The sequence below is a fragment of the Cnephaeus nilssonii genome (assembly GCF_951640355.1).
Source record: "Cnephaeus nilssonii genome assembly, chromosome: 3".
Lineage (NCBI taxonomy): Eukaryota > Metazoa > Chordata > Mammalia > Chiroptera > Vespertilionidae > Cnephaeus > Cnephaeus nilssonii.
This window is the reverse complement of record NC_137074.1, coordinates 8698185-8716690: the sequence shown is the minus strand read 5'-3', so window position 1 is coordinate 8716690 and position 18506 is coordinate 8698185. Positions and strand designations below refer to the sequence as shown.

Here is an 18506-nt window from a genome sequence, read left to right as displayed (position 1 = left end):
ATCTGCTCCCCAGCCCAGGAGAGACGCTGAGGTGGGAGTTATCACCGCTGTGCTAGAAGCCCAGGCACGAACGCAGGGAGAAGGCACTCCTCCCAGGGCACCCCGAGCTCTGTGCTGACCTAAACTGAGGGCAGAGCTAAGTGTGTAACGGTGATCAAGGGGCATCAGGAAGCTCTGAGGACGGCAAAAAGCACCAAAGCTCCCAGAGCCCGGCCACCACTCAGCCTGTCACAGGAGGGGGGGGGGGTGGTCCCCCCTCTGTGCCTCAGTTTCCCTTCTGGAGGGAAGGTCCTAGCCAGTGCCCAGCCCACCTGGCTCCCAGGGCCACCCCTTGGGTGCAGGGGACAAGTAGGGATCAGGCTCCAGGCCTGTCGTGAGGCCCCTCGGAGACTCCATGGTCCAAGGCCTCTGGTACCAGGAAAAACACTTGGGTTCAGAAACACAGTAATTTTTGTACCAAGAATCTTACAAGTAAGATGTCTCCAATCTTAAGAAAAACTTAAGAAACACAGGCCAACACCAGGAATATGCATGTACTTGTCATTTTAACCAACATTTGAACATCTTTAGAAGAAAACCGTTTGGCCGAGTCTCTCTGACTTGAAATTAAGAGGCTTCTTTCTTCATGCGGACCTGCTGTCTCAGGCCCAGGAGCAGGGGGCCAGCTGCCCTAGGAGTACATCAGAGAAAGGCCCGGAAGGCCGGCGTCCTGCTATCTCCGCCAGCCAGCTGGCTCTCCGATAGCCTGGAAGCAGGCACCCTGGAAAACCCCAGTCACCGGGCGAGAACCCATGGAAGCATGAGGGGCTGGGCCCCACGTCTCAGCACAATGACCTCAGCCCAGACTGCCGGCACCGGCTTTATCGCTGCACAAGGAACATTCCAGAAGCAGCACAGCCGCCGTTTGTACAAGAACTGGCTTCAAGCAGCACAGGACCTTGAGGGGTGCAGTTGCTGGGCCTGACTCACCCCACTGGCTGATGTTACATGGGCTCCATGCACCCTCTCTGTCCAGGACAAACCTGGAGAAAGCCAGTACGTGGAGCACACATGTGTCTGAGTCCCTCTGAGGGCTGGCACATGGTGCATCAGGCATGGTGGATGCTGGGAAGGTGGCCACAAGCAACCCCGAGGCAGCCATCAGTCCAGTCATCCAGCCGTCTGAGGGTGGGACCCACACCAGCCAAGGCTCCGAGGCAATTCCAGCAACCAGTGACCAGGGACCTCGAGCAGAGGACCCAGGGCCCACCCTCCTGAGCCACACATCCTCCACTGCCCTGAGGTCGTGGTCAGCTGGTCCCCGCACAGCACAAACCCCATCTCATTCCTGTAGGTCTGAGAAAGGTACCCACCCCCTTCCACATCCTCAGATGGAAGGTTTCAGTCAATGTTTCTACAGCCCAACCTTCAAACCCGGGACTTGTAACAGTAACTGTCTTGCTCACGGGACAGCCAAGGCACAGAAGGAAGCGCGGTCCCACTGCCAGAGTTCAGCGGCGTTTATTCACCCTCCAGAGGGGGCAGGAGGGTCTGCCCCACCGGCCCTAACAAGAGCCGAGGAGGCTGCCTCCAGGATCCAGGAGATAATGGCGAGGAGTCGGCCCTCTCTGGCACCTCATGTGCATCCTTGGAGCTCACGGCACACCCCAGGCCAGGTCAGAGCAGGCCACCGCCGTCCAGCTGCAGCTGCCGGGCCAGCTGCTGCCCGATGGTCTGCAGGGGGCTGGCTCTGTAGGTGGGACTGGCCAGTAGGTCCCGGAAGCGAGTCCTTTCTTCCTCACTGAAAAATTGAGGTTGGAGGTCAGCAGACTCCACGCCCCTGGGGTGGTGGGATGAGTATTCAGCACCCAGGACCCACCTCAGCTGGGCTACCCCACACCCAGGCACCACAGGGCAGGCTGAACCCTGGATTAGACAGGAGAGGCCGAATCACCACGGGGGGGACACCAGCAAAGGGCTGAGCGCAGGGTGGGGACTAAGCAAGGCAGCCTGAGCTTCTTGAGGGGGCGGGTCAGGCCAAGGGGACTAAGGGCTGAGCAGGGCTTTGGGTAGGAGAGAAGCTGCCCTGGGCCTCCTCCTGGTCACAGAGTGACCCTGGAGCCACTGGGCCCACACATGGGGTTGGGGCGCTAGCATCCCTGCCCCTTCCCCAGGGAGGGGATTCTGGGCTCGTCCCCAACCTTGACAAGGAGCTGCTATTAAAAGCGAAAGGCTGCCAAATGCAGGGAGGCAGCAGCCTGCACACACCATGCAGACACACAGCCTTATATAAGAGGCGCCCTCCCGCCAGCGCTGCCAAAATAGACGCGGCCACTGCGGGAACCCAGGGCCAGGAGTTGTGTGTGCCCACAGCCCAGGCGGCACCGCTGCCTGAGAAGGGAGGTGATCCTCTCCTCCTGCAGGAGCCCTGGGCCTGAGTCCACAGTGCAGGCTGCTTTCCCCGCACGCCTGTCTCTGAACCCAGCCGGCCCTGGGTGCACGCGCGGGCATGCCGCCTCCTGGAAGCGCTGGGCAGCTCGAGCTCTGCAGGCCCTGAAGCCCAGCCATGGTCCCTGCTGCCTGGCTAGGTGTTCCTGGGGGACAACACCTCTGGCCCCGAAACAGAGAGACCCAGCCAGAAACCTCAGGTGGCAGCTCCAGGACAAGTTCACATGGGCCTGCTGTGGTGGGAATGGCCTGTGTGTGGTGCGTGCATGTGTGTGTGTGTGGGGGGGGGGGGGGGGGGGAACAGCCTGTGCTCTGCCCTGCATGTGTGACTGTGGGCAAGGCCACACCATGCCAGGCCCCAGCTTTCCTGGTTGTTAACGGGAGAACTTGAACAAGTAATTACCCACTGGACAAGTAATTACCTGAGCCAGGTGACAATATCTGGGACACCCTCCCCACCCCAAATGCAGGACTGGGGCCCGAGGGCAGCCCCCAAGAGCCGGCAGCTGCTCCCCTCCTCATTCAGGGGAAGGGGCTTCCTGACCTCCCCCTGGAAACAGGCTACTTCACGCCAACCAGGCTGTGCCTCAGAGGTGGCCTGGCTGAGCTGCCACGGCACCCAAGTAGACTGAGGTTGGGGGCCCTGGCGGTGGGGGGCGGTACTCACAGGAGCTGGAGCCTCTGCGCCGCGCTCATCCGGCTGAGCTCCGCTGGCCGGGGCTTGCTGCTTGTTCTGTGGACAGAGAACAGATCAGGGCCACGCCCAGTTCACCTGGAATGTCTGCCAGAGCGCATCTCTGAGGCTGCAGCCCACAGTTAGGCTTTGGGATGGTGCTGGGACCAGCACCCTCCCCTAAGGAAGACTCTGGGAGCAGGAGAGGCTTCGCGGAGAAGGACCCAGACGAGGGGGGAGGGAAAGAAAAACTGCCCAGTCCTGGCCAACTCAGCTCCAGGTCAGAGGCCCTCATCTTTAATTGGGATTTTTTTTTAAGTAGAAATGAAAAAAATTTCTGGCCCCCCAGGGCAGCACCTGCACCACATGCTCCTGTCACCCTGGCTCAGCCCGACTTGGTCCCAACTCTGCCTGTCCAGGACGGTGCTCAGCTCTTCAGCCACTGACCCAGTCCCTATGTCCACCCGGCTGTGAGTCCCTTGCTGACCACCCACAGCTCTCCCAGGCCTGCATGTGCAGAACTGGGGTCAGGGCTCCCTTCCCCCAGCCAGAGCCCCCAGAAGGTGGCCATATGCTGGGAGGTCCAGAAAACAGGGTCTAGCATAGCCCTACTGGCCGGAGGCCTACAGCCCTGGATCTCCACCCCACCCCACCCCACCCCCGCCTTACTAAGGCAGAATGGGAGGTGGGCTGAGGCCTCCCACAGTTCCTCCCAGCCCCAACGTGGTATAGACAAATCCAGGAGTCTCGTCAGAGAGGCAAGAGGGAGCAGGACCCTCCCCCAGCCTCAGGGCCTGGTAGGCAGCTCCCAAGACAGGCATGACTTCCTCCCCAACGGGCTTCCCATGAGTTAAGGACACTGCAGACAAAGCCAGGCGGGTAAACCCCTCACTCGGTAGCATGGGGCGGGGCTTTCACCCACGGTGCCAGCCCCAGTCCTGCCCCGTGGTCTGGGCTTCGGCCCTTGGACGTTTTTCCAGCGGAGAACCCCTGGCTGGGCTAACTCCCTCGAAGCCGAGCCATCGCCGCTTGGAGCTCTCCAGGAAGCTAAGATGGAACTCACCCTCGGGTGCGTGGCCGCCGGGCGTCAGCTTCCAGCTCCAGCAGCTCGGGGAGGGCGTCCCGGAGGGGCTGCAGGTCCCCCACCACCACCGTGGCCCGCCGCCTCCGCTCCGCCTTGAGTTTCTGCTCAGCCAGCTTTATGGCTTCGATTTCTGAGGAAGGGAAACAAGGAGTTAGCGAGGGAGCAGAAGGCTGAGGAGCCAGCCATCTGAGTCCAAGTCTGGGCTGCCTCCTTCCTGCCCACAGCAGGCCCCTAGTTTCTGGCTGGCTGGCACCTCCAAGCCGCCCTGGGAATTGGGGGGCGATCTGGCTCCGAGCTATTTCTCCCCTAATCAGAGAGGTGTGCTTAAATTACAGGGCTGATGATGAGACACGGAGGACTTTTCCTCTTGAAAAGGGACTTGGTCACAGGGCCTAGGCTCTTAGTGGCTGCGGAGAGCCACACAGTCACAGAGAGGTTGGAGGGTGCATCCCATTCTTGCTCGCTCCCCGAGCGCCTCCTGGGGATGCACCTGAAGGGAGAGTCCCCGTGGGAAGAGGTGACAGTTTGGGGAGAGGGGAGCCGGCTTCCTAACACGGAAATGGGTGAGGGGCCGAGTGCTGCGGGGGTCTCACAGCCCTGGGAAGGAGGCAGCGGGACAGAGGAGAAGGTGGCGGGGCAGAGCAGGGTGTAGAAGAGCTCGAGGGTGAGGCTGCGGTCAGTGGCATGCAGCGGCCTGTGCCCTAGAAAGAGGTTTGGGCAGGGCTTGAATAGAGCATGGCCTGGCAATTTAATTTCCATTAAAAAATACATTTATTTCAAAATTGCTAATAAAATACATGCTAAAAATTGCTAATAAAAAACATGTGATTTCCAGTGTGGCTTGTGGAAAATGCTGGCTCGCTGGTGGGCTTGCGGATCTTGCACAAAGGCCCTCCCTTCCCCAGGGATGCAGGGGCCAGGCCCGCCATTGGCAGCCTAGATGGGCCCGGGGAGGGCCAGAGGCCGCTCTGCTAACTGAACCTGTGCTAACTGATCTTTAACTGGCTCTGCACCGGATTTTATAAAAAAAAGGCTCTGCTACTACAAACACTTGGAAATGAGGACAGTGATGGGCTTGGGGTGAGACCTGAGCTTGACACTCACCTCACCCTGGTTTGTTGGGCTATAAATAACGGGGTGCAGACTCTGAATCACATCTAACCGGGAACTAAAACCCCCTTCCTGACAAAGGACCAGGACAATTCACAGCCAGCTCCTCGCAGAGCACAAGGTGCCCCTGGAGGAGAGGCAGCCAGTGCCCAGTGAAGGGCGCCCCCCCCCGCCCCCCCGCGCCCCCTGTGCATTCCCGTGCCTCCATGGCCAGGGCGGCAGAGCGCTGTGGCTGCCGGCAGCCCCGCAGGGCGGATGCAGGAGGCCTCCACACAACAGTGATGGCCACCAGGCACAGAGCAGGTACAGCACAGGGTCCTGGCTGGGAAACCCCATGCATAAGGACAGACTCAGGACAGCCCACTGATCAGTGCAGAGGATGTGCACGGCACAGGGCCCCCGGCAAGGGTGTGAAAGTGAGGACCCGAACAGGCGTTTTCAAGAGGCGACTTTCCAGAAACTGACACTCCTCATCTACCAGGGAGCAGTGCCTGGCAGGCCTCCCAAAGGCCAGCTCCTCTCCCGGCCTGCAGCCCCAGGATGGCCGGAACAAGCTCTGGAAGGCCCACCCTGACCGAGCCCAATCAGGGACACATGCCGGCCCTCCCCGCCCCCCGAAGGGCCCTGTGGAGAGAGGGTTGTTTTCCTGGCCCCAAATAGCTGAGTCCAGGGGACAGACTACCCACTCTCCTGGGTCCTTGTGCACCAAGCCCCATACCATCCCTCAGAGCCCGGAGTTATTAGGGCCCATGAGGTGATAATTCAGGTGTTCCCATCCTTCCCGGTCAAGGGCAAACTGTTTGCCCAGCACCTTGTCACCCCAGATGCCTCTTCCCAGAGAGCTCAAGCACCCTGGGGGGCGGGGGGAGGAGTAGGGGGGAACCTTAGGGTCTCAGGGTGGTAGCCTCAGGCTGGGGAAGGAGATGGGAAGGAGACAGGAGGGGGGTGCCCTGGACCACAGGCAGGGTACCAACGCCACACCAGGACCCAGCAGAGCCCGTGGCTCTCAGGAGGACGGAAGCAAACACTAAACCAATGAAAGCCAAAGCTTTTTAAATTAATGTGTGGTGCCCAGCTGGGGAGCATCTGAGGCAGGCAAGTCTGACTGGCCTGGGGAAGGCCATTAGTCACCACGAGTGCCAAAAAGAACCCGGCAGAACTATTGCCACTCATAATGACAATGACAAACCACAGATGAGGAACTGCCTTAATCTGACACAGATGACCTTCCAGACAGGCCAGTAGTAAATATCACCCGTGTTGGCGAAACACTAGCCACCCTCGTCACGCAGCAGAGCAAGGAAAGGAGACTGCGACTCCGCGCCAGTCCCGGCAGTCGGTGCGGTCCCAGGGAGGGGGTGGACGGCAGGCCTCCGCCTGAGGGAGGACACACCAGCTGCCGCGACGGCCTGCAGGGCCAGCTCCGCCGCCCACCAACCCCAAGTCTGACACGTCAGTCAGAGCCCACAGGAGTCTTACCCAACCAGGGACACTAGTTCTACATCTGATTTTTTAAAAAGACCAAATGCATAATAGCCAAAACAGTTTTAGAAAAAAACAAGCAACGACACAAGAGTGTGCCTACTGGATATTACAGCAGACTATGAAAGGACAGAAATTCAAACAGACCACATGCAAGAGGGCCTCCCAGGGAGACAAGGACTGAAGCAGTGCTTCAGAAGACCACTTGACCAGCCCCCTCCTGGCCGAAAAGTGACTCCCTCCCTCCCACTGCTCCTAAAAATTAATTAGAGGGTAGACCCACAGGCAACAGGCACAGCTTTGACACATGCTGACTAAAAAGGCACACCAAGCTGGTCCTGGTTTCCCAGGGCCTTGGGGCCTCATCACCTCACTGGCTCCCTCCACACCTCTGTACCTAATCCATGCATAGCCCCTCCATTAATTTCTCTCAGGAAACCCCTTTGAGGGTGCCGGACTGAACTGACCCACGTGCTGATGTTTGTCCCCCCAGAGCAGGATTTCATGGCCAGCCCACTCGAGAGCAAAGGGGGACAAGGAAAAGTCCCTCCTGTCAACTCTGTGGTCTAAAGCAGCAAGAGCTGAAGCAATGACAGTTGGGGAGCATCTGCAGGGGCTTGGCTGGGGGCACGGGAGGCTGTGTCCTGCCCCTACATTCTCTCCCCCAAGACGGTGCAAGAAGGTTCCCACTGACTGACAAAGCTGTTCATCCTAAGAGGTTTAATTTAAAACTAGCTGGAGGTGCAAAGAAGAAAGCTTCACAGGGCCCTGATTGGTGTGATTCAGTGGTTAGAGTGTCAGCCCACGTACCGAAGAGTCACGGATTCGATTCCTGGTCAAGGGCATGTACCTGGATTGTACCTGGGTTGCAGGTTCCATCCCAGGCCCTGGCCAGGGGAGGCAACCAATTGTTGTGTCTCCCACATGTATGTTTCTCTCTGTCTCTCTTTCTCCCCCTTTTCTCCCTCCCTCCCTTCCACTCTCTCTAAAAATCAATGGAAAAACTACCCTCAGGTAAGGATTAACAAAAAAAGGGGAAGCAAACATATGCAAATCAGGTCTCTAAAACCAACCACAATGGCTCTGCTGAACATGGAAAATTTTTATGGGCTGAAACCTGCATTTCGATATGGTGCCCCGGATGGCTGGCACCAGCTCCCTGAAAGCCCAGCCATGCCCATAACAGGATTCAGAAGACAGGCGACAACAGAGCGTCCCTGTCATTCCTCCTGACTCCCCAGCCCATGTGTGCTAATTTACAAATGACTGAAGGGAAGTTCCATGTAAATAGAGCCTGAAACAAAGCACTTGACTTCAAGTTGCCTTATGCAACACGTGCCTGGGATTCCTCCTCCTGAGCAAAGCAGGCTGGTAGGACACCAGCATGGCCTCAGCCCCTGGCCCCCAAGACCAGGAAAGAATCTCACAGCTCTTATCACTGCACCAAAGGTCTGAGTCACTGCAGTCAGAGGACAAGAAGACTCTGAAACAAAGCTTGGAAGGAAGATGAAAAAATAGTTTTATGTGCTAACCAAAAACTGGAAAATGTAGATTCCATTTATAATAGCTTTAAAATTATAAAACAGCAAAAAACATATATTAAAAAACAAAACAAAACATGTGAGATCTTTACCTACATAACACTGATGACAGAAACTGAAGAAAAATCTCAGTAACTGGGGAGATATACCATGTCCATGGACTCAAAGAGTCAATATTGTTAAAACAAAATTCTCCCAAAGCTGACCTATAGATTTAAAGCAATCTCAATCATAATACCTACTAGATTTTTGTTGGGGATGGTGGTTTTTGAAATTGACTAGCCAATGCTAAGAGTTATACGGAAATGCCAAAGACCTGGAGTATTCAAAGCAATCTTAAGACAGAAGGACTTCCGTATCTGAGTCCAAGACTTAATCTGAGGTACAGCCATCCAGACTGCCCAGGACCTGCTAAGTACAAGCAACAGGAGGCCATTTGAAGTCACAAAGACACCAAAGCAATTGAATAACCACATGGGGGGCGGGGGGGGGGGGGGGCGAGGCGCTCTACCACAGACAAACATTCAAGATGGATCAGAAACCTAAATATAAAAGCCAAAATGATGAAGTTTTTAGAACAGAAGTCACGGTTAGAGAGAAAATTATTTGCGAAACACACAGGTGTCCAAGGACTGGTGTGCAGGACATTAGGATCCTTAGAGCACAGTAATAAAAAGGCAAAGAGCCCCAGGAAACACTCGAGGGAAAAGGATGCACAAACGGGCAGCTAAGACATGAAGAGGCTGGTTCATGGCAATGAACATGAATCCCACTATGAGCTACCACTTTGTGCTGAGCTGACAGCCACCACCACATGCCGGCAAAGCCATGCCACAGCCAGAGCTCCCAACGTCGTTGGTAGAAGTGTAAATGCACAACCACTTTAGAGAAACATCTGGTAGTTGCTTGTAAAACTAAACATACAACTACCCTATGACCCAGCGTTCCATTCCCAAGTATTTACCCAAGAGAAATGAAAACATATGTCCACAAAAAGACTTGTAAAGAATGTTCATAGCAGCCTTAGTCATAGCAGCTAAGAGAGAAAAAAGACCAGGTGTCCATCAACAGGAAAGTGGGCACCGAATACTATGTCCATATAAAGAAACGCTTCTCAGCAACAAACCAGCATGGACCACAGCCACATGCAGCACGGATGGATTTTAAAAACACAGAAAGAGCACATCCTACATGACTCCGTTCACAGGAAGTCTGGAGCAGTGAACCTAAACTGCAACCCAGAAAGAAACTGCAGTGGTCACCCCTGGGCAGTCATGGGATTTCATAATGGGGTGGGGAGGTTCTGAAGTGGAAGAGATTATGGCTAAACAGGTGTGTACAATTGTCATAAATCTCTCCATGGCACACTTAAGATCTGCATTGAATTGTATGTAAATTTTATCTAAAAATAAAAAAAATCATAAACAAATACTGAATTCTAGCCAAATTATTTGGGAGAAAGTGTACTGGTGTCTGCACTTACTTAGGAATGCAAAGATAAAACATGGATCGGAAGATGGATAGGCAGACATGACTGAACAGATGAACAGATATGTGACAAGAGCTTTAAAAATTACAACACATACAACTGTGTACAGTACTTAATACCTGATCATGATAACAAACAACTATGTTACATTATGCATTTACTACATTATTTTATTGTTTTGTTTTTAAACCTACCAGACCTGAGGCCCTGAACCTAACTGTCCCCTATACCTGGGCTCCTGAGCATTAAAGAGAAAAAATCAACATGATATAGAAAAATGTTAGTTACATGCAAACAAGTGGTTAGAATAAGATGGAACTTGGAGACATTGTAGAAAATAGGTACTAGGCAAAGTACCGAAAATTAGGTACAGCGGTATAGCGGCAGATTTGGAAATGACCGAAAAATGGGTACAGCGGTCTGGTAGGGTTAATCCTCACCCAAGGATATTTTTCCATTGATTTTCAGAGAAAGTGGAAGAGAGAGGGAAAGACAGAGAGAAATATCGATGTGAGAGAAACACATCGAGTGGTTGCCTCCTGCATGTGCCCTGACCAGGGCCTGGGCCTGGGAGGAGCCTGCAACCAAGGCATGTGCCCTTGACCGGAATCAAACCCAGGACCCTTTGGTCTGCAGGCCAACACTCTCTCCACCGAGCCAAACCAGCTAGGGCTACTACATTACTTTAGCAGGCATCCTCAAACTACGGCCCGCGGGCCACATGCTGGTGTTTTTGCCGTTTTGTTTTTTTACTTCAAAATAAGATATGTGCAGTGTGCATAGGAATTTGTTCAGTTTTTTTTAAACTATAGTCCGGCCCTCCAACGGTCTGAGGGACAGTGAACTGGCCCCCTGTTTAAAAAGTTTGAGGACCCCTGCTTTAGAGTATCCTCTTTCTACTTAAAAAAAAAAAAAAAAAAAAGTATGTTCAGTGGTTAAAATATCAGCACAGGCACCAGAGGGTCTTGGGTTCAATTTCTGGTGAAGGGAGCATACACTGGTTGCAGGTTCGATCCCCGGCCCCAGTCTGGGTGCATGCAGGAGGCAACCAATCAATGTGTCTCTCTCATATTGATGTTTCTCTCTCTCTCCCTCCCTTCCACTCTCTAAAAAAAGATCAATGGAAAAAATTTCCCTGGGTGAGGATTAACAACAACAAGTTTCCTGTAAAGCAGTAGCTGTGTCACACTGCAGCAGCCTCATACACGAGGTGTTTATCTCATCTCTTGACTGCGTCATCTCTCCTGTGCTTGATTTAACCTAGTTCTGTAGAGTCATCTCCTACACAGGCTTGCAGCCCAGGAGCAAGAGGCTGTACCATACAGCCTAGGTGTGCAGTATAGGCTGCGCCATCAGGTGAGTATAACTGCCTCTGTGACGTTCTCCCTAATAAGGCCTTTCTCTGACCTGTCCCCATCAAGTGGCATGTGACTGTATTTTCTATCAAGGTGGGTTGAATCAAAGGATGAAGAACCCGGATACAGAAAGTCAGCAGAATCACACTAAAAACAGTAAGGAAGAAAATTACAAAACAATCTTCACAAGAAAGTATTTAGAAAAACATTAGCAAATACTCAGCATCATGAAAAATAACGACTATATTTTCCAAAACAAAATTAGTGGGAAGAGTGGCATTCGACCTGTCACAAGACGTTTGGCCAGCAATGCACGAAGGAAACCCGCCGTTAGAGACAGGTACTTGGAGAGAAAGGCCCCGCTGACCCCCAGAAGACCGGGACCCAGGAGTCCTGGGATCACGCAGAACGCCCTGCGCAGATGCCCTGAGCAGGTGCGTGCCTGGGGGTCTGAAAGGACACTCGCCAAAGGGACATGACTCCATCTACCACTTTACACAGTTATGTGTCCTAAAGGACTCACGACCAGCAGGTGTCCTTTTGTAATTACAAATTCATCACAGAACTAAAAGCAATCATTATTTACATGCAATCATTTTTTACATACAAACTAAAAGCAACCATTTTTTACATGCATTTTTTACCTTCTTGAGACCGTTTTCTTAGGGAGAAGTAAGCCAAGGCTTTGCAGAAACTCAGAGAGCCACCTCCTCTGGGGCCATCTGCCTGTCACATCATAGGCCATTGCAGGCATGCTGCCGAGGCCCAGTCCCCCCACCAGCCACGGTGGGGCCTTGAAAGGGGTTCCAAGCCAGCCGTTGAGCATGAGCCCCAACCCCAGTCCTCGAGAGGTGCAGAGGATGAGGAAGCCTGTGCCCTCCTGGCTATGAGTGAGCCATGTCACCGCCAGGAGACAGGGGATGCACTTACTCTGCAGCCACCGCTCACGCCTCAGCTTCAGTTTCTCCTTCTTGGGCAAAATCGTCTTCGCCTCGGCACCTGAGGACAGAGCACACGTGCAGTGAGTGGAGCGTGCCCGTTCCCGCAGGACAAAGTCTCAAGTTCCCCACCCACAGAGCCCGGGAACAGAACTGGGCAGGTTCTGACAGTGCCAGGCAGCACTGCCCCCCCATGGGCCACCGTGCCCACAGCAGCCGGGCTGCACCTAGGGGCGAGGCCAGCCCCAGCTCTCACAGCCCCCAGGGAAAGATGGAGCAGCGGCTCCTGCAGTGCTGGGGACACGACACTGCACATCAGCACAATGTCAGGAGGGTGCCCTAAGCACAGGGGTCCCTCTGAGGCAACAGCCTGGCACTAACCACGGGGCTGCCCCAGGATGCCAGGCAGGCCTTCACCTACCTCCTCGCCACCCCAAACCCAGGATGACTTTCAGGAGGGCTGCTGCATAAGCATGCTGACAAGAGAGGGCCACACAACTCAAGGAGGAGCCACAAGCTATGGAAAACAGGTGAGCACCTCAGCACCAAGGCTCCCCTTCTGCTGAGTCCGGGACCTGAGCACACTGGGCTCGGCTCACAGTCCCCGACTAAGAGGACGCAGGTGAGCCCAGTCTAAGCAAGTGGTGGTCCCACATCTTGTCGCTGAATCAACCAGGATAATAAAATGCCTTCCCCCAGAGCCCTCTGTCCACTCTCGCCTGCCATGTGGGGATGTCCCCAGCCTCACCTCCAGCATGTGTGGGGTACAACACACACCTTCTCCTTTGTTCCCAGCTCTGTAGCTGACCCTCCCACTGCCCACCCTACTCCTCTCAGCGCCTGTCCCATCCCACAGCGCTGTCTGCTCTTACTTTGTGGGATTCAAGTGCCCAGGTCTGTGGCCTTCCCTTCCTTCATGACCCTGTCCTCACCACCCATGGCTGTCTGCACATCTCTACTGTTATGGGCTAAACTGTGTTTCCCAAATTTACACGTGAAAGACCTCATCCCAGTACCCCAGAACATGGCGGTGTTGGGGGAGAGGGTCTTTAATGAGGTAATTAAGTTGAAATGAGGTCACATGGGTGGGCTCTAATCCAGTAAGACTGGTGTCCCTATAGCAAGAGCAGATTAGAACACAGACATGCACAGAGCGATGACCATGTGAGGACACAGGAAGGAGACGGCTGTCTACACACCAAGGAGAGAGGCCTCAGGAGGAACCAGCCCTCCTGGTGTGTGAGCCACCTGGGCTGTGGTGCTTTGTGATGGCCACCTGAGCTAACTAAGACACCCATCTTCTCTTGAGTAACTCAGAGCATTGTGCTTCCCGCATTCAGGCAGGCCCGAGCTTCACCTCACCTTCCCTCCCCTCCCCTCCCCTCCCCTCTCCTCCCTGTAAAGCAGCCGCCTGTGACCCTCATCTGCCCACTCCCCACGAGAAAATGCAGCAATCAGTTACCAGGCGCCAAGACCCCGTCACACTCACTAGCATATGACATTGCTAACTACCTGGAGAAACCTGATGACCGTTAGGAGCACTGGGCACATTTATGCCAGTGACCCCATGACTAGTCCCATTTTACAGATGAGAAAAGCAAAGCTTAGAGGGGGGCCAGGTCACGGGGAACTGCTGTGGCTCAGGCCTGGAATAGAGTGTGAGGTGGGCCCACAGCCATCAGGCCTCCGCAGTACCATGTACTTGGCTGGACCCCGCTGAAGCTTCACCAGCACCCCTGGGACCAGGCCACTGGAGGGGTACTGGGGACATGGGATTTGGGGGTTTATTCCCCCAAAGAACCTATGAACCAAGAAGTGTACGTAGGTGCAGCTCCTCAGAGCACCCAGATAATGCACATGGCCCCAACTGCAGGACACGCAGTGTCTCGGGTCTGCCTCGCTGGTCCCCAGACTGCCATCTCCTCCCTGGCAGGCAGGGGGTGGGGAGCGAGATACAGAACCCTTTTCCCCAACAGGCACATTCGGGGTGGGAGGCCCACCAGCATGCAGCATGGTGCCCACTGCACTGGGTGTGAGCCACTGCCCCATGCTGGCCAGACCGGAGTCCCAGCTGAACAAAGATAGTCAGTGTGTCTGAAGCCGTGGGGCCTCAAGAAAGCCCAATAGTGCCAGCTGGCATGTCAGGTGGCACTGGATTCTGTTTGGACAGGCTGGAGCACCCAGACAGAGTCTCCCCACCCCCACCCCACCCGGGGGAATGTGCACTAGGGGGAGCGGACGGTGCCAGGCTGGCAGGTGCGCCACTCTTGGAGCACAAAGACGATGCAGTCCAACGACTTTCTCCCCGACGTCAGGGCTGTGGCATAAGGGCACGCACGTGGGAGGGCGGTAGGTCAGAGACGTTGGACATACTGACAGCTTCTCTGCTTCCAGCTCTAAAAATGGAGCAAACTCCAGGCTGCTGCACTTCCTTGGCCTTAACTGGGTCCCCAGCGATAAGGTGGCTTAAGCCCAGGACGTTCTATATGAGATGCACGTCCTGACATCTTTACTTCCCGCAGATGTGCTTGGCTGTTACAACAGATCCATGACATCTAAGAAAAAACAACGAAGGAACAAGTTCTGTCGAGAGCCAGGTGAGATCCTGCTCATGAATAAGCCTGGGGCACATGACTTCATGGGATTACAGCCCTTTTCCAGGAGTGAGGTGCTACGTGTCAGGCCCCATGGCACCTTCTGGACACGCCCCAAGTCCACACTGGCCACGGGGGAGGGGGCGAGGCATCCGAATGACAAAGTGAGAGTGACTCCACACTCTGGGGCAGGTCAGCAGCCTGAGGGCTCAACCTGAACCTGGGCAGGTACCAGGACTGCCTAGTCCAGGGCAGGCCTGGCCAACCTGGAGTGTCCATGTGACCCAGCGAGCAGTTTGTTCTTATCTTAAAGATGAGTAACATTCTCCAGAACCTAAGATAAAAACATTTAAAACAATCAACCAACCAAGCTGAGCACAGGCAGGGAGGGTGGGGCTGGCCACCCTGGGCCTCCTGCTCAGCACAGCGGGCTTCTCCCAGTGCCTGAGCCTGCCCTAAGCCCGCCTGAGGTGCCTCCACAGCCTTTGGGTGCAGCAGTAACCCTGGGTGTGGACCCAAAAGGCACCCAGCAGCCCACAGAGAAGGCCGGGTGCAAACTCAGGCACAGGTTGCTTTCACAAGAAAAGTAGAAGGTAAGACGCTGCTGTACATAACAAAACAATGAACTTTGGAGCTTTGATTGTAGAGACACAACTTGGACAGCTATATGAGCCTCAGTCTTCTCATCCAGAAAACGGGATTGCAACTACAGCAGTGTTGATGAGGTCAGTAACCCTCTGCTCTGTTCTCATAAAGGAGCCTCAAGGAACGGAACGCAAAGTTCAAGCAAGAAGATGCCCGTCTGCCTGCCCCAGGGCCACCCCTGTACCCGGGAGGCCCACCCCAACTCCCAGTCCTTGTCCAGTCACCACAGCTGCCACCAGTGGGGATAGTCAGGACAGGATACGGTTTCACAGGTGTTGCATTTCGGGAGGATATGGCTAACGGGATATCACATGAGTACATTCTAATGGAACAATAAGGAAAATCAGTTTGTAATCAGCCTTTCTATCAACGACATCAACAACGCTGTGGGAAAGGACCTGGGCACAGGCAATGAGACAACTACAGGTTATAGCTGAGGTGACCGAAGTCACAAAATACAAAGGCATCTGTGATACCCACGGTCTCCTCACCACAATGGTAAACACAACCTAAGACACAGGTTTGGGAGGAAAATAAAGCAGGAATCATTTACCTCCCTCTGTAAGGTCCCAATAGATTAATATGTAAATAAAAAAATAAAGCCACAAAAGTACTACAAAAAACACAGATTTGGCTACACACATTTTTTTTTTTTAATATATACATATTTTTATTGAGTTCAGAGAGGAAAGGAGAGGGAGAGAGAGATTGAAACATCAGTGATAAGAGAGAATCATTGACTGGCTGCCTCCGACATGCCCCCCACTGGGGATGGAGCCCACAACCTGGGCATATGACCAGGAATCGAACCATGACCTCCTGGTTCGTAGGTCGATGCTCAATCACTGAGCCACACCACCTAGGCAACCACATGCAAATTTAAAACCTCTGCAGAGAAAAAAAAAAGTGAACAAATTCAAAAAATTATGTGCACTACCAATGAGGTGGGGGGAGGGGGGAGACAAACATCTGCAGATAACAAACAGGTTTTTCCTATAGCTCTTCCAAACCAGTAAGAAAAAGCCTAGACAAAAACTAGGAAAAGGACATGAATGGGCCCTTTACAGAGAAACGCAGCTAATGAAAACTCGTACTAGTCCCTAGCCCCTAGCCAGTTTGGCTCAGTGGATGAAGCGTCGGCCTACAGACTAAAGGGTCCTGGTTCAATTCTGGTCAAGGACATGTGCAGGCCCGATCCCTGGCCCTGGTTGGGGCGAGTACAGGAGGCCACCAATTGGTGTGTCTCTCTCACATCGATGTTTCTCCCCGTTCTTTCCACTCTCTCTAAAAATCAATGGAAAAATATCCTTGGGTGAGGATTAACAACAAAAAAGCTCATTCTACCAGTAAGAGCACATTTTACAAACCAGACCCCACTGTCCACCCTTCATATGGCAGAGAACCGAGTCTGGAACTGGCTGGCACAAACCAGTAGCAGACTTGTGAGCACTGGGTAGAAGCTCCATGGGCAGCGCCTTCACAAGGCACACTGGCACCGACTACTGGCATTTTCAATGGCCGCCCATTTGCCTCAGCAATTCCACCCCTATGCTTTTATCTGCACAGCCATTCATCCTGCTCCAACCCCTTCCCTCTCAAAATGCCCAGGTAGAGTCCTCCGGGGTTCCTTCCTTGCCCTTGCCCGTCCCTGCTTTCTGTCTGTTAAAAAGAACGGGCTCCATGCAGACCAGGTGACAGCAACCCAGCAGCAGGGCCCCTCCCTACTTCCCCTATGCCACTGCAGGGTCAGAGCCACAGCATGTCCTCGCCTCTGGTCCTGCACTCGGCCAAGCACACAGGCCTTCGGGCCCTGCTGGCCAGGATGGCCTTGGAGACAGTGGATGACCTCCCCAGGGCCTGGTGGAGGCATTCCCATCGAGAACCTACTCCCCAAAGCAGACACCAGGGCCCAGGAGACATGCAAGAGCTCAAAGCCAGCAGCTGCAACCATAGAGGATGTAGCCATCTCCGACGGCTAGCAGCACAAACATGGCAGGAATAGGCTCCCAAATGCCACCCACTGTCCTCAGGGGACCCACACACCCTACAAACAACACCAGGTGGTCTGTCCAGAAACTGGCTGCTCTGAGGCAGTCATTCCCCCTCCATAGCCCCTCTTTGTTGGTTCCCCTTTCACAGCTGGGGGTGGGGTGGAGGCGAGGAAGGGAAGTGGCCTAAGCGTCTGTACTACCCCTGACTGCAAGGCGGGAGGAAAGGTGGAAAACTCCTGAATAACCGCTGGGAAGCCTGAGGGCTCCCTGTGCGCTGGAGCCGGGCCTTCCCCAGCTCCTCTCCAGAGCAGGGCCAGCCTCTCCAACCTGAGCTGGGCTGTAGAGAGGATGCAGCTTTGCCGCCCTCTGCCGAGCAGTCCTGGGCCTGCACCTGCTTCGGACTCCGGCTTCAGAGGGAACCCCTGCCGTGGGTCAGAGGCACAGCGGGAAGCTCCAGCGTGTGCACAGGGAAAATGCAGGCGCAGCACTGTGGTCTGCATGGCCACTGTGGTCTGCATGGCCGTGAGGCCCAGAGCTCTCTCTGCCAGGGGACATAGGGGTCTCAGCAGCAATCCTGGAGACACAGAAGGCGGGTGCACACACTCCAGGTATCCCTGCAACAAGGTCCCTCCACTGTGGCTTCCTTGTCCACTCACCACTGCCACTTCCCCAAGCTCTCCCGCCACAGAGCCCAGCAGACATGCTTCCACCGCCGCCCCTTGGTGGCCTCCAAGTTGTCCAGCGTGTTGACCGTCCAGCATGCTGCCCACCCAGCATACTGCCCACCCAGCATGGTGGCAATGCTGAGGCTCTCCTCCCATACTTCTGCTCCTGCCTCCCTAACCAGGCCTATCCTCCTCCAGTCCCACCCCACGCTGCCCACCTCTCTGGGCGTAAGTCTGGGACTAGTGATGCCCATTTGAGACCACAGATGAAGTGCTGGCCCAATACCCCAGGTGCTCGTCTGAGAACAGAATGGGCTTATTCTCTGCACCCTTCCAGCATAAAGGAATATAGGACCAGAAGAAGATGGGCAGAGCAGCAATCTGTGTGTGGGAGGAACGCACGGCCACACGTCCCCACACAGGAGAGGAAACAGGAGCAAGGAAGCTGCTTCACAATGCGGTCCATGAGCCCAGGGACCCTGACTCTCAGGGCAAAGCCAAGCTGGCTGGTG

The 18506-nt window shown here is 54.5% G+C and overlaps 1 protein-coding gene across 1 annotated transcript in view; it reads right to left on the bottom strand.

Annotated features, from left to right (window-relative positions):
- Positions 1–256: 256 nt before the first annotated feature.
- The window catches only part of SLX9 (SLX9 ribosome biogenesis factor), a 31038-nt gene continuing 12788 nt past the window's right edge, over positions 257–18506 (bottom strand). The window contains exons 3-6 of the mRNA XM_079767206.1: positions 12092–12160; positions 4164–4314; positions 3095–3160; positions 257–1780 (exon numbers count right to left, since the gene is read on the bottom strand). Coding sequence (XP_079623332.1) covers positions 1657–1780; positions 3095–3160; positions 4164–4314; positions 12092–12160 — 410 coding nt within the window. The 3' untranslated portion in view covers positions 257–1656. The remainder of the gene's footprint in view (positions 1781–3094; positions 3161–4163; positions 4315–12091; positions 12161–18506) is intronic.